This window comes from Cherax quadricarinatus, chromosome 7, assembly GCF_038502225.1.
Source record: "Cherax quadricarinatus isolate ZL_2023a chromosome 7, ASM3850222v1, whole genome shotgun sequence".
Lineage (NCBI taxonomy): Eukaryota > Metazoa > Arthropoda > Malacostraca > Decapoda > Parastacidae > Cherax > Cherax quadricarinatus.
Window position 1 is genome coordinate 63,382,229 of NC_091298.1, and position 16,932 is coordinate 63,399,160.

The window sequence follows — 16,932 nt, forward strand, 5'->3', positions numbered from 1 at the left end:
CATATGTATACATATATTTAATGTTGATACAACAGACAATTTTTTCCATTCACATGTTACCTACAGGAACATGCAATACTTCAATGGTAATTCATAATAAATTATGCATGAAGCAATATACAATAGCACTGATTTACTAGCATGAAACTCAGAGTGCTTGCCATGATAGGGATGCCTTGATGCTAGAGAAAAGATGAACATCAAAATGGTATACAATACCGACAGGTTGGTAGGTAAGACACATAGGCAACAGTTAGGCAACTTTATTCTGAAACGTTTCGCCTACACAGTAGGCTTCTTCAGTCGAATACAGAAAGTAGGCAGGAACAGTAGAGATGTGAAGACGATGTAATCAGTCCATCACCCTTGAAGTCGTAGAATTTTGAGGTTGTCAGTCCCTCGGCCTGGAGAAGTTCAGTTCCATAGTCAGGAACTATGGAACTATGGAACTGAACTTCTCCAGGCCGAGGGACTGACAACCTCAAAATTCTATGACTTCAAGGGTGACGGACTGATTACATCGTCCTCACATCTCTACTGTTCCTGCCTACTTTCTGTATTCGACTGAAGAAGCCTACTGTGTAGGCGAAACGTTTCGGAATAAAGTTGCCTAACTGTTGCCTATGTGTCTTACCTAGAGAAAAGATCTTGATGCAACTTATTAGTGTTACCCTTCCCCTTCCTCTGTTATCTCCTATTCCTCATGTGCAGCATGACCTTGATGTGCCAAGTGTTTCCCTGTGATGATAGTTGTGATGCTCTAATCTATATCACAAATTATAATAGAGGGCCCCTCATGGAAGGTTCCTTGATGTTGGTGAGGGGCTCTTGATTTAGGGAATTGGATCTGTGCTCCAGTTCCCCGAATTAAGCCTGAATGCCTTCCACATCCCCCCCGGGTGCTGTATAATCCTACGGGTTTAGCGCTTCCCCCTTGATTATAATAATAATAATATAATAGTGGCTAACTAGCTATATGCTCTGCGTCTTTATCGAAAGAATAACTGAATAACATTTGCCTGCTGTGTATTCTTAATGCTAGTAATTATTATATTTAAAATAAACACTAGATGCATGAGAGTCGTTCACCAATACTGTAATAGTAATAATGGTAAAATTACCAACGTTACAGTAGTATATTAGGTAAATGGACACATGCACATGCAACTATTGCAACATTTCATTACCAAAATAAAATGTCACATTAGTCGCATTTGTGTCCATTTAGCTAACAGTATGGTCATAAATCATGTGTACACCCTTGGTGACTTTGGCTATGTTCTTCCTGAGAGAAAATAATCAGCTGTATCCTGAATGATAATGATCAGCCTGGGCACCTGGAGAGTTCTTGGATCCCAAAACTGAATACAGCATGTCTAGGCTATCATGTTTTTAGATCAAAGCTGTACAATACTGGCAAAATGATGAATACGACACATGTACAACACCTGGGTATCTTAATTTTCGAGACTGCCTGTTTGCATGCAAAACGTCTCTTCATTAAAGAAACCAAAGTATTGTTTGTGTCTTCATCACTTGTCAGTATGGTATGTTTGATCTAATGATATGTGTCTGACAGCAACACCATGAAATCTTGGTAAAAAGGAAATCTTCTACAACTCTGGTGCTAACCTATGGCCCACCTTATGGGGAATAACCTACTTCCACGAGTGGGTCCTGCCCACCTGTGATGTCTACAACTGCTACAGCTCTCCAACCCTTCTACTGGCTCCACTATAAATGTCCCCATCATTATGTCCCTGTAATATACTGAAAACAAAGCCTGCTGTTTAGGCAAAACATCTATCCAGTAAAGATACCTAGGTGTTGCACATGTGTCATGTTCACCACCCTATTATATTCTACATATAAGATCCTGTGTATATGCACACTTTACCTATGCTACAGTCATTTCTTCTTGCTGAAAAAACTTACTCTTTATGGAAGCCTACAGAAGAGTACTATATGCTGTTAGAAATATGTACAATGAATGGAACAGGCTTACTTCACTGCCTTAATCTCCAGTCATATCTGATAGACTGGATAGCGTCTCACTAGCATCTGATGGAATATATGAGCTAACAGAATCTGTGTTAAGTCTGGTAACACTTACTCTCTTGGCCAGCAAAAGAGCAGCAATGCGAGCACTAACATCACTAATACTGCTATCTATATCATCTAGTCCTCGTGGAGAGGATCCTCTGCTCTCACTGTACCTTGCAGATTTTTCACTGGCAGTTTTAACTCTATCACTTGTTCCTGGAGAACCCAGAGATATAGTTCTTTCTATTTGATGCACTGAGTTATTATTCACTTCACCTCCCTGCAAAGTCACTGCACTGCATTTTGCAATATTTTTAGTAGAATTACCAATCATGCTAGTTTGATCTGCTACTATACGTGAAGTAGGTAGCCTATTATCCTGTAAATTTTCACTATTGACGTTAATCATACTGTGTCTTTTGGAACTGTCTATGTATTTTTCAGCAACACTTGCAACAGAGCTCTGCTGCTCTTCACTGTTCTTTACAGATATTGCTATAGAGCTATCACTTGTGTCAATTTCCTCTGCAATTGATAATTCTTTCTTTGAATCACTGATCTGACTGCCATTTCTCATCAGAAAATCTGCATGTTTTCCTTTCAATATCTCCTGAAGCACTTCAACAGAGAGATCAGAGGCTTCAGACACTTGTGAAGAATATGTATCATCATCAGGTTTCAGATTACTAGTAATACTTTGATTGCTACTAATTTTTTGGCTAGATGGTGTCTTTTTAAAAGATGAATGTTGGTCTGTTTCAACTGATGTGGCCGTGATAAGATTTTCCTTTTGTTGTGGAAGGTCTTCATGTACTGTGTAAGTGAGACCTGTGTCGTGAGAAGGTTCCCTTACAACAGATTCAGAGTTAAATAACATCCCACTTCTAGTTTCAAAATCTTTCAGTTTATTATCTCGAATTTTATTAGTAGGCTTCCTTTCTTTACTCTCTAGCTTTGGTTCACTGAGAGAAACAGAAAAGGACAATGAGGGAGAAGTCATCTTGTTGTAAATGTGTTTTTCAGTTTGTGGAGCATACTGATTTAGAGAATTTTGTGTTTCCACTGTATTAGATAAACTGCTTGATTGTGACTCAGTGGACAGCTCAAAATCATCTTCATATTTCTCATTAGAATTATTTTTATTGCTTAACTGATATTCAGTCATATCAAATGTTAAGTTTCTATTCAGTTGGCTTACTCCCTCCCTGCCATTTTTCATGTCATTATTCTTCTTTAGATTGTTTTCAAGAACAGCTTCAGGTATTTGTTGATTTTCATCTCTCTCATTTTCTTCCATTTCCTTATGATATTCAGCTTTATGTATAAGATATGTAGAGTCATGAAATACGTATTTTTGTGAAAGCTCTTTATCATTTTGCATATAACCACCCAAGGTTTCTCCAGTCTGGCAGCCAACTGTAAACCTGCCACATATTTGACCTTTCCTAAGTTTCCTTCCTCGAAGTTTGATAAATTCTGCTTCAAAATTTTCATCCACATATTTCAGTCTTTGCTTCACTTGATACTTTATCTCTGCATGCAACTGATGTGCAAGCTGGGGATCAAGTTTTGCTCTACGGAGAAAAGCTGACCGATTGAGTTTAGGGTAAGGAATGTGACTGCATTGCTTCGGTATGACAACTGGAGTTGTGCGCAACCAGCCACTGGGATGTTGTAGTGGTTTCTGCAGCTTAATCTGCTGAACCTTAGGATTAAAATGACCAACCAGTAATGAATCACTAATTTTCCTTGTTGTTTTTTTATCTGAGCCATCTAATACCAATGAATCTGTTTGATTACATTTAGCATCATTGGTTTTCCTCTGCCGACACTGTGGTGACCTTGGTTTCTGGGAAGCCACATTTTCTGGCTCTTCCCAGCTGTACTGTTCAGAGTCTGCCAGCTGCACAATACATCCCCCAACGGCTTTCATCTTCTCATTCCATAACTTTTCAGCTTCTACATTATGACCGAAGTACAAAATTGGTGCTGGTTGCAGAGTTTCAAATTCCCTTCTATGATTAGTAACCATAGTTTTCCAGTCACCAGAACTATCTGTTAAATTGCTCTCAAATTCTGCAATTTTCAAAGCTAATAGTTCTGAACATTCACTGTGTACTCTGTTCTTTTTGGAAAGAGAGTCATTGGAGTCCTGATCAAATGTAAATGACTGCTCAAGTCTATCATCTTGTTCTTTATCTGTCCTGCATTTGTTTGCTGTACCATAAATAATATCCGAGTTTTCAGGATGTTGTATGTGGTTAATTGTCTTACACAATTTAATTTTAGTTATGCTTGCCTCTTTATCTTGTTCTGGTGAGACATGTTTATGGATAGCCATAGACCTTACCATTTTGCCCTTGGTTAGTTCCTCTGAAGGAATAACTCCAGGAAGATTCTCTCTTTCATGATCCCCAACTTGAGTAATATCTTGAGTGTGAAGTGCTACATCTTCTCCCAGACTCCTGAATGATATTGAGATTGTGAGGCAAGCTACCAGTTCTTCTTTATCATTATAAACATGGAGTTTTCCTCTCAGTAGCTGCTGCAGTTTGACTGGATCTGGATCTGTCAAGTATGCCTCACACCTGCCAAACACTGCAGGAGGAACACCAAGACCATTTAATATTAGAATCTTAACAGTTTTAACTGTCCCAGCTTCACTTGGAGATGTAAAGAGACAGGATTTCCCTCGCTGGAATACAAATTTGCCTCCTTCAAGATAGCTATGTTCCACTTCTGGAGGCAAACTCTGGTGGCAGTGCTGTGCATGATTAAAGTGATCCTTGATGCTCTCTGATGTGAGGAATGGGATGTACAGAAGTGGTCCATTTGATATCTGGAAAATAATATACAGATAATGAAAATAAAGAAATACTACAGAATTTATATATAGTACACAAAATACTGTAATGAAGTGTATAACATTTGGTCAAGGGAGATTTGTGTAACAGTGTGGGAAATGGACATCTGCTTTAAAATAAAGTAAAAAACAAATTTCTGATTTGTCTTTTTTTTTTTTTTTTTTAACAAGTCGGCCATCTCCCACCGAGGCAGGGTGACCCAAAAAAAAAGAAAATCCCCAAAAAGAAAATACTTTCATCATCATTCAACTCTTTCACCTCACTCACACATAATCACTGTTTTTGCAGAGGTGCTCAGAACACAATGTAACAAAATTTCTCAAAATATTCTCTCCATCTCTCAAACACATTTCCTTTTTTATCCAGCATCTCTACACTTTTACTACTGACATATATTTATTTGAGAACTTAGTTTTCTCATTTTATTTCTCTCTCTCCAAAACTGGCGCTTATCTTCAATGACACTTATTAACATTGCCTCATCCATTCTTCCATTTGCCCTTTCATTTAACCTTTTCTATAAACATACAGCACAACAATTTGTATTTTGTCTTCCTTGTATTATTTTTTAACACTGTAAAAATTTAACAAAGTCAGCTTTTTAACCCGTAAACGGTCCAAATGTACATAAACGTTTTTTCAACATCTGAAAGTATGTAAAAAAAGTATAGATCTTCTTTTTGTTTTTTTACATTTGAAAATGTGTAAAAACTTTGATCTACTTTTTTTTTGTCATATTTGAAAATATGTAAAAAAAGGTAGATCTACTTTTATAGCACTACACATGTGAACGTAGATCTGCTTGGACCGTTTACGGGTTAATTATGTACTGAGATTTTTGCTTCATCATCCCCCCAGTCATTTCTCTTTCCTCTTGCAACCACAAACCTTTCTTGCACACACTCATGCTACATTCTTAAGTCCAGACAATCCTTTTTAACATCCTCCTGATGACTTTCTCACCAGTCAACCTTCCAACACCAACTCATTTTTCTCATTAGCCATCCTTTTTAATTCACTTATGTTTCATTTCCTTTTCTACCACTGTTATCAATATATTACACCTTTTTGTTACTAGTATCAATAAGTAGAGATAACTCATATATGTATGTCCTAGTTTACTCTACAACCCACTTAGCATATACATAATACAATGGAAATAAGTCACCTTGTCTGACTTTTTGGGTTATCCTAGGTAACCTACTCATATGCTGCTTTGTATGATAATTTATGTAACTGTATTTATGTGTACGTACCCATACCTGAATAAAAACTTACCCCTTGTACTTTTCATTATGCCTCATATGGTTAGTTTTTTGAAACATATTACCTATTGACAAATGATTTTTTTTTCTATGTATCAGTGAATTAATGGTCCCCCATGGTCATTTACACCAGGTTAAAACTCTTAAAACTAGTGGTACCTCGGGATACGAACTTAATTTGTTCCAGAAGGCTGTTCGAGTGCTGATACCGAAGGAATTTGTTCCCATAAGGAATAATGTAAATTAGATTAATCCATTTCAGACCCCCAAAAATACTTACAAAAGCACTTACATAAATACACTTACATAATTGTTCAAGTTGGGAGCTGTTCGTATCCCGAGGTACCACTGTATATACAATGTAGTCTCCCAAACACTTGCCCTTCACTTGGTTCAAAATTTATTAACACTTTTCAGAATGAATCAATCTCAGTCTCTCTCAATCTCACTTTCAATCTCTCAATAAATCAGAGGTGGAACACAGCAAGAAATGTGGATCTCAAAGCATCTTTAAAAAATATTCACAAGAGACCATTTGAAACCAGTGTAACTGAAGATTGTGTTAGGTAAACGTACCCCTCAAGGGCGGTTCCTTGATGTTGGTGTAGAGCTCTTGATCCAAGAAATTAAACTTTTCCTCACCTTCCTTGGATCAGACCTGATTGCTCCCCATTCCCCAGACTCTTTATGACCCTTACAAGTTTAGCATTTTTAACTAAATACACCAATAAAAACTTAACCTAACCCAATCTAAACTAATCTACCTTAACCTTACCCTGCAATCATTACAGGTGATTTTTTTATTAAATTCATCCGACACATGACACTGCTCGTTACTAAGAGGTGATTGGCTCAGACATACTACACAACCAAAATTAATGTAGTATTTCTGGTAATATCTCCAAAAATTATAATTTGTACAAGACATAATTACTTATCCCATGTTGTACACAGGTTGTATACATTGTAAAATGTAAACTAATGCCTGAGTTCTACCAAGTAATGGTCATAAATTTTAGCTTATGTCATATAGATCAGAATTACAGCAAAATGTTTTCCAAAGCTGATTAAAAAATATACATATAATACTTAATCTATAGCCATGGTCTAAAATTCAAATCAAATACAATGTATACAGTACTGTATATATTATTATTATTATTATTCTTGCTGTTGTAAAAAAAGAGTGAATATTTATCACTGTACCACTGAGTGCTGTTAACAGTCTTATTAAACTGTTTTAACAGCCAAGATAAACCATAAATATCCAATGGCAGACTCTAATTTTTTATACATCATGGTTAGAAGAGGAAAATTTTAACACAACTGAAAAAAAAAAAGTGATAGAAAGGTAATAATCTCAGCTGAGAAGCAATATTTTTCACCAAGTATAATCTCAGACTATGACACTTGGAAAGTTTTTTTTGTTACACATAAATACAATTATCATTGTAATACATGTGTATATTACCTAGGATAACCCCCAAAAAAGTCAGGCAAAGTGACTTATTTCCATTAGGGTCTTTGGCTTGTTTCTTGTCTGCTTAACATTATTTATTACATCTAAACTACATTTTGTATACTGTAGAAGAGAAATAAAATTGCATTGTGCTGTATGAAAATTGGTCTACCTATTATTGTAAACTGATCCTCGCTATTTGAGGATCATATAAATAACTCGGCTCACTTAAAGGACACCAATGGATTATCCCAGGTTCTCTACACATATGTATGATAATCTATGTCAGTGTATTTGTGTATACCTGAATAAACTTACATTGTATTCCTATTGTATCTCCCTTTATCCCTTTACTGTATTTATTTTCACACAGTTGAGTTACTTAACTGTTTTATTTTTTTAAGGTTATAAACATAACTTAATTTCTACTGTATCTTGCAGCTACACTTGTAATAATAAGATATTATATGGAACCCAATGGAAATAAGTCACTTTTTTTTTAGGGGGGGGGGGGTTCCCTGGTGGGTAATTTACACATAAGTTACTATGTATGATGATTGTACTTACATGTACATGTACTTAAATAAACTTAGACACCTGCTGCTGTATACATATACACTAGAATCACCATGGTAACCCTTCAATGGGGTGTCGATGGTGAAGGGCTCTTCATCCTAGGAGTCAGAGCCACTGTCCTTTTGGACTGAGTCTACATACCTGGCTAAATTATAAATACTTATGCCTTGTATTAGTAATAATGATAATGAAGTGAGTTTTGGGCTCATAACCTTTTTAAGACATTGTAAATTATTTCAGGTGCTTCCCTAGACCCCTGAAGGGGTGCTGGTCAGGGGCTCTTGATCTTGGGAACTGGAGCTGGGCTTCAATTCCTTGAATTAAGCCTGAATTCAAATTCATGTTATTTTCTTTGTGTAGTATACAATGTGTGTTTTACATGTAATAAAATATTGTTAACGAATAAAGCATGTCGGGCAATATACCTTCCATCCTGTTCCCACAGGCGCTGTATAATCCCTACGGGTTTATCGCTCCCCATATTAATAATTATCCAGGATCTACCCACAACTCCACTCTCTCAGGTACCTACTTACTGCTACTAGGATCCACCAACAAGTCCACTCTCAGGTACCTACTTAATGCTACCAGGATCCACCCACAACAGTCCACTCTCCCAGGTACCTACTTACTGCTACTAGGATCCACCCACAAGTCCACTCTCTCAGGCACCTACTTACTGCTACTACGATCCACCCACATTATTATTATTATAATCAAGTGTGCTCAAATTATAAATAAAATTATAAAAAAATAAAGAAGCGCTAAGCCACAAGGGCTATACAGCGCTGCGATCCACCCATAAGTCCATTCTCCCAGGTACCTACTTACTGCTACTACCTCTTCAAGGGGGGCTCCTTGGCGTGGTGAAGAGGCTCTTGGTCTGAGGAATTAGACCTGTCGGTCTCCTTCCTCAGACCGAACCTAATTACCCCCCCAATCCCCCCTTCCCTATCCCATCCTCCCCTTTTCCCTTTCCTCCTCCCCCTCCCCACCCCTCCCTTTTGCCCTTCCTCTTTTTGGCCTTTGGGATTTTTCCTACAGGCGCACTAGTTCCTAGGTAGGGGAAAGGGTACCGGGGTCCATCCCATTCCGTTGAGGTTCTTGGCGATGGCGTAGTTTGCCGTGGAATCTGGATCGCCTGGGGATGTCCCGATCACTTTCTGGTATCCCGGAGGGTGGCTTTGGGTGTCTTTCAAAGTTTATTCTCTATAAGGATTACAATGCTGAGTTTAAGAAATTTGGTTATTGTGTGGTTTACATGTAGTAAAATTGTGATTACAGAGTGTACCACTAGAACACCTAGCATGGCTAGGCATTTCGGGCAGACTTAGTTTTATTCTTAATTGTAAAATATTACAAATTATGAGGTAAGTTGGTATTATGGCTAAGTGACTAAATACTAGTTTGTGATGGTATACAATACCGACAGGTTGTTAGGTAAGACACATATGCAACAGCTAGACAACTTTATTCCGAAACGTTTCGCCTACACAGTAGGCTTCTTCAGTCGAATACAGAAAGTAGGCAGGAACAGTAGAGATGTGAAGACGATGTAATCAGTCCATCACCCTTAAAGTCGTAGAATTTGAGGTTGTCAGTCCCTCGGCCTGGAGAAGTTCAGTTCCATAGTCAGGAACTATCTGAAGATCAAGTGACAGTGCGGAGACTTAAATACTGTCGGAAGGAGAGGTGCAGGGTAGTAGTAGTAGTAGTAGTGAGAGGCCACTGAGAGGTCATGTCCCTCTCAGATCCAACACTTCTCACTTGAAAAGCTTGTCCAAGGTGTTTTCTGTACCAAGATGCCACGTGGCATCTTGGCATCTTACCTAACAACACTAGTTTGTGAGTTTAGCAATGTGAATGCTTTTGTTTTGGCACAGTACATAGTTTCAGTATTGGAGTATCATAGGATTCATTATTTTAAGATTGAGATTAATATTTCTGTTTATGGTCAAATGGGTGAGTGAGTGTAAGTGTGAACCACCAGGTGGTATTCGTGTAGTTAGCTGATGGGGTCTATCAGGGAGATAAGATGTTTTCTAATGGCAGTTTTGAAGGTGATGAATGTGTCTGCAGTTCTAGAGTTCTCAGGTAGGGTATTCCAGATTTTAGGGCCTTTGACATACATTGAATTTTTGTAAAGGTTTAGTCGGACACGGGGAATGTCGTAGAGATGTTTGTGTCTGGTGTTATGCCTGTGGGTTCTGTCACATCTATCAAGAAAGCGTTTTAGGTCAAGGTTGATATTAGAGTTTAAGGCCCTGTAGATATAGATTGCACAGTAGTAAGTGTGGATGTACTGAACTGGGAGTAAGTTTAGGTCTATGAAGAGTGGGGGGGTGTGTTGCCAGGGATGGGATTTAGTGATTATTCTTACTGCAGCTTTTTGTTGGGTTATTATTGGCTTTAGGTGTGTTGCTGCAGTTGATCCCCAAGCACAAATAGCATAGGTGAGGTATGGATAAATAAGTGAGTGGTATAGTGTGAGAAGGGCATTTTGCGGCACGTAGTATCGTATCTTGGAGAGGATCACAACTGTTTTGGATACTTTTTTGGTGTATCTCTGGAAGCCACCTTTCGAATTCCGGGGGTGGTGGCCGAAGGAGGTATGCTTTCTGGTGGATTTCCGGCCGCCCTCTCTTTTGTCCACCGAGGTAGCTCGGCAGATGTGAGGTTGCTATCCCGGATTGCTGGTTTACTGGCATGATGGGTAGGGTATGGCACGGGTTCCATGCTGCATCTACGCTACTTGCGGTGCTGAGGTCCTCTTGGGCACGGAGGGAGATTTCTGGCCCTTTCATTCTTCCTAGGAACTATCCCTCCCCGATTCCCCCCTTTTTTTTATTCTTTTTTTATTTTTATTTTCTTTTCTTCTTTCTTTTTTTCTTAAAAACAAAAAGAAAGAAGTAACCTAACCATGGAGAACCCAATCCATGAACCTGGTACCCCCGGGCCCCTTATTGATACCGCACCCCGTTCTGACCCCGCCTCGTCTTTGGACCACTCTTCGGACACTCCTCATGCCTCTGTACCTCTTGCCGGTGCTGTTTCCTCACCCGCTTCAGGTGCTGAGGTCTCGACTGACTCCTTTGATTTATCTGACCTACGCTCTCCTTTGACTATGCTTCCGGCCTCTCCCTCTACGGTGCGGCAATTTTCGAATCACCGGCCCATTCCACATCGGACCAACTCTGGCCCCCATGCCTAAACGCCAACGACAATTACCTGCTGATGATACTTCTCCACCTTCTCGTTCTTCTCAGAAAAGATCGACACGTCCTGCACTCCCTTTCCACGCTCAGTTTCGGACTGCATAATGGACTAAATTCTTCACTTTACTACCGACTTCCTCTACCACCTATCTTTCCTACCACAGTATTGGCAAGGCACTCCTATACCATGTTGGTAAAGATATTTCTTTTCATGCTCTTAAGAGCAGTACACGCATCATCACGGTACAGAATGCTACCCAAGCTCATGATCTTTCTCTTCTTTCCCATATAGATACTGTTCCTGTCACTATTGAAAAACATCATTCCCTCAATTCTTGTAGTGGTGCCGTCATTCTGCCCCATACCATAGTTCAACAAAATTTCCAGACATGTGGCAATGACATTCTTGAACAGCTGGAACTCCAAGATCTCCCAATCCTCAAGGTAGACACTTATGTTCTTCCTGCCCGCGGGTGGAGACGATACCCTAGCAATGTGGCTCGTTTAACTTTTGACAGCCGTGAACTCCCATCCTCAGTTTATGTAGCAGGATATCAGTTACAAGTTCAAAAGGTGATCCCTACACTGCAACAGTGTAGAAATTGCTGGCGATTTGGCCATCCAGCGAAATATTGCAATCCATAGCCGAATGCCCAGTCTGTGGTGCCGATGGCCATTCTAATACATCTTGCAATTGACCTCCCTCTTGCCTTAATTGTCATGAAGCTCACCCTTCGTACTCTCGCCGTTGCCAAGCCTACTTAAATGAGCGGGAAATCCGTTACCTCAAAGAGGCAGAAGGTCTCCCTTATGCCATGGCAGTTTCTCATCTCTGCCTCCAAGGGAGACTACCTCGTGTTTCTTATTCCCGTGTTTCAAAACGTCCCCCCACTTCTGGGGTCCCATCTTCTGCAACCTCCTCTGTGGTTACCTCTCCCATAGTCACTCCTGTATCTAATTCTTTTGCTGTCCTAGGCTCAGACGTCCCTACTTCAATGCCTCAGTCTGTTCTCGCTTCTTCGTGTTCTCCCTCACAAGCCTCAGTATCGACGAGACCTAGTACGACACCTCCTCCCAATCGTCCCTCTACTTCTCAGAAGTCAAAAAAAGGTCCTTTAACCCCTCCTTCCCTTCTTCCACCTCCTCATTTTACCTTCCCTGTCTCTGTACCGGGTTCTTCCCCTCTCACTGGCTCTGTTACAAGTGTAGAGGTTCACCCTCCTCCTCGTACTGTACCTACCTCCTCTGTTCCCTCCCAAGTTTCTTCCTCTTCTGCCACCTCCCAGGTTTCTGCCTCTTCTGTCCCCTTCCACACTTCTTCTCCAGTTCCCTCCACCCTTTCGCCCCCCCTACCTTGGTACAGTCCATTACAGTTCCAATCTTTACTCATCCTCCCCCTACCATCTCCAATATTGTCTCCCATAAGACGTCTCTGAATTCCGAAACACTTGAAGCAATCTCTGAATATATTGCAGAAACCAAACCATCAATGGACACTGATCCACCCTCTGTTCCTTCTCTCTCCTCTCCTCCATCTGCGCAACTCCTTTCTTCACAGTGCACCGTTCCTTCGCTGCTTGAACGTTTTCCGCTGCCTCCGCATGTGGACTTTTCTAACCCCTCTAGTCCGTAGGAACCCTTACCTGCGAATTTCAAGTATCTTTATCATTGCCAATCATGACCTATTTACAGTGGAATATACGCGGCCTCAGGGGTAATTGGGGTGAGCTTCAGATGTTACTCTCCCAGTTTTTTCCTGTTGGTGTTTGCTTACAGGAACCAAAATTACAGTCTACTGTTATCTCTCCCACCTCAGGCTATAATTTATTGTATTCTTCAGATCCTTTTCCTGATGGGACCTTTAATGAAAGTGCCATTCTTCTACGCACTGATATTCCGTACCATCAGCTATTTGTACTTCACTGCATTACACAGCAGCCTGTATCCACTTGCATAGGTGGTATACACTCTGTTCTTTATATCTCTCTTCTTCTCGGGCATTATCTATTCCGGATATTGCCTTTCTTGTTTCGTCATTACCACCACCGATTCTGTTACTTGGCGATTTTAATGCCCATCATTTCCTCTGGGGGGGAGGATCTCACTGTGATTCCCGTGGCATTCAGTTAGAGGCTTTTCTTGCCACCCACCCCCTCCATGTTTTAAATACAGGTACTCACACCCATTTTGATCCTCGGACTCACACTCTCTCTTGCATCGATCTCTCAGTCTGCTCTTCCTCTGCAGCATTAGACTTCACCTGGTCTGTTCTCCCGGATTTACATGACAGCGATCATTTCCCAATCATTCTTACTTCCCCTTCATATTCACCACCTCTTCGTATCCCACGCTGGCAATTTGATCAGGCAAATTGGAACCTTTACTCACAACTAACTGTTTTTAGTGAGGTTCTTTCTTCGTCCTCCATTGATGAGCTTTTACACCTCTTCTCATCTTCCGTTTTAACCGCAGCTTCTCATTCTATACCCCAAACTTCGGGCAGGCATTCTCAGAAATGCATGCCTTGGTGGTTTCCTGCTTGTGCTCGTGCAGTACGTTTGAAACGCGCTGCATGGGGCAGGTACCGGTACAATAGAACCACGGAGAGACTTCTTGATTTTAAGCAGAAGTGTGCGATCGCTCGCCGTGTCATCCGTGATGCTAAACGCACTTTCTGGCGAGATTATGTCTCCACCATCACCTCTGCTTCCTCTATGAGTGCAGTCTGGAAAAAAGTACGAAAACTGAGTGGTAAATATTCTCCTGACCCGGCTCCTGTTCTGCGGGTTGCAGGTGTTGATATAGCAAACCCACTAGATGTTGCCAATGATATTGGCAATCATCTGGTTCGTATTTCTCAGGGGCTCCATCTGTGCCCCTCGTTTCTTTCCTCAAAGTCTGCCAGAGAATTAGCACCCTTGGACTTTTCTTCTCTCAGAGAAGAACAGTATAATGTGCCTTTTACACTTCAAGAACTGGAGGCAACACTCTCAGCTTGCCGATCATCGGCAGCTGGGCCCGACGACATTCATATTCGTATGCTACAACATTTACATCAGTCAGCCCTTGCAGTCCTATTACGCCTTTTCAATCTTATTTAGTCACAAGGAGTTCTTCCACAGCTGTGGAAATCTGCCATTGTTCTCCCTTTCCGTAAACCAGGCACTACAGGACATGAAGCCTCCCACTATCGTCCCATTGCTCTTACCAGTGCAGTTTGCAAAGTGATGGAACGCCTGGTAAATAGGGGTTTAGTGTGGTATTTAGAGACACACAACAGTCTCTCCACTCGTCAATATGGCTTTCGTAAGGGACGTTCTACCATAGACCCCTTACTACGCTTGGATACGTATGTTCATAATGCCTTTGCGAATAACCACTCAGTTATTGCCATATTTTTTGACCTTGAGAAGGCATATGACACAACTTGGAGGTATAATATTTTAGCCCAAGCCCACTCCTTAGGCCTCCGAGGCAATCTACCATCCTTCCTTAAGAACTTTTTAACTGATAGACATTTCCGTGTTTGGGTTAATAATGTGCTCTCCCCGGACTTTATCCAAGCTGAAGGTGTCCCCCAGGGATGTGTTCTGAGCACAACACTTTTTCTCCTTGCTATTAATGATTTGGCCTCTAGCCTTCCATCAAATATTTGGTCATCACTCTATGTTGATGACTTCGCTATTGCCTGTGCAGGCGCTGACTGTCACCTCATTACAGTTTCTCTCCAGCATGCGGTCGACCGTGTTTCCAATTAGGCCACCACACATGGGTTTAAATTTTCCAGCACTAAAACCCACCAAATTACTTTCACTAGACGCTCTGTCATCTCCGGTCATCCTTTGTACCTCTATGGCTCCCGTATCCCTGAATGTGATACAGTCAAGTTTCTGGGCCTCCTCTTTGACCGTAGGTTATCCTGGAAACCTCACATTATCTCTCTGAAGGCAACTTGTCACAGCTGGCTGAACCTTCTTAAAACCCTTGCTCATCTTTCATGGGGAGCTGATCGTCGAACCCTCCTTCGCCTACATTCCACCCTCATTTTATCGAAACTTGATTATGGTGACCAGATCTATTCAGCGGCATCTCCTGCTACTCTCTCTAGCCTTAACCCCATTCATCACCAAGGATTATGTTTATGCCTTGGTGCTTTTTGCTCTTCCCCTGTTGAGAACCTCTATGCAGAAGTGAACGTTCCATCCTTATCCGATCGCCGTGATGCCCATTGCCTTCACTGCTATGTACGCTCTCATGATCTCCACAATCCTTCCATTTATAGAATGGTCACTGATATTAGTAGACATTCTTTATTTGTTCGCCGCCCCTGTTTACTCCATTCCTTCTCTCTTCGCCTTCACTCGCTCTTGTCTTCTCTTCAATTACCACCTTTCTATGTTCATGTAGCATCTCACTTTTCCCTGCCCCCCTGGGAAGTTCCAGCTGTTCGAGTCTGTTCTTTCTCTCTCCCTTGCTCGAAAGCCCAACTGTCTATGGTCGCTTCCCGCTCTCTTTTTCTTGACCACTTCCACTCTCATTCTCATGCCATTGCTGTGTACACAGATGGCTCTAAGTCTTCTGACGGCGTAGGATTCGCAGCAGTGTTTCCGGACAGCATCGTACGAGGGCATTTACTATCTTCGGCTAGTATTTTTACTGCTGAATTGTATGCCATCCTTGCAGCACTTATCCATATTGCATCTATGCCTGTGTCATCATTTGTGGTTGTCTCAGACTCCCTTAGCGCTTTACAGGCTGTGCAGAAATTTGATACACCTCACCCCTTAGTCCTCCATATCCAACTTTGGCTACGCCGCATCTTTACCAAGCATAAAGATATTGTTTTTTGTTGGGTCCATGGTCATGTTGACATACAGGGCAATGAACAGGCAGACACTGCTGCGCGGTCAGCAGTACATGACCTACCAGTTTCATATAGAGGTATTCCATTTATGGACTATTTTGCTGCAATATCTTCCCACCTTCACACCCGTTGGCAACAACGTTGGTCTACTATGCTCGGTAACAAACTTCAATCTATTAAACCGAGAATAGGTTACTGGCCGTCTTCTTATCACCAGTGTCGAGGTTGGGAGACTACTCTCTCCCATCTTCGCATTGGCCATACTCGTCTTACTCATGGATATCTCATGGAGAGGCGCCCTGCTCCTCTCTGTGAGAATTGCCAGGCTCCATTATCAGTCAGCCACATTCTATTGGACTGCGCACTTTATCAACGAGCAAGCAGAATTTACCTCCGTCGTCGTCTTCGCTCCACTGCTCTCTCTTTACCTTCCCTTCTCGCTGATGGACCCACCTTTCATCCAGACTCTCTCATTGACTTTTTGACAACAACTGACTTACTTCACAAATTCTGATACCTTCAGCCCTTTCTACCTCAATCTCTTGCTACCCTCTACCCCCGTACTATCCCCTGCCCCGCTGTTTTCTGTAACCTACTGATCATCCCTCCTCCCTTCTGCCGCCCAATCCCCTCGCTTCCTTCCCTA

General features: G+C 41.3%; 1 protein-coding gene across 1 annotated transcript; it reads right to left on the minus strand.

The window, feature by feature from the left end:
- Positions 1-531: 531 nt before the first annotated feature.
- LOC128687058 (uncharacterized) lies at positions 532-10,023 on the minus strand. The gene is made up of 2 exons (XM_070082114.1): positions 10,006-10,023; positions 532-4,882 (listed from the first exon to the last, which is right to left on the minus strand). The coding sequence occupies exons 1-2, from the start codon at positions 10,021-10,023 to the stop codon at positions 2,015-2,017; spliced, it is 2,886 nt and encodes a 961-aa protein (XP_069938215.1). The 3' UTR covers positions 532-2,014.
- Positions 10,024-16,932: the final 6,909 nt, after the last annotated feature.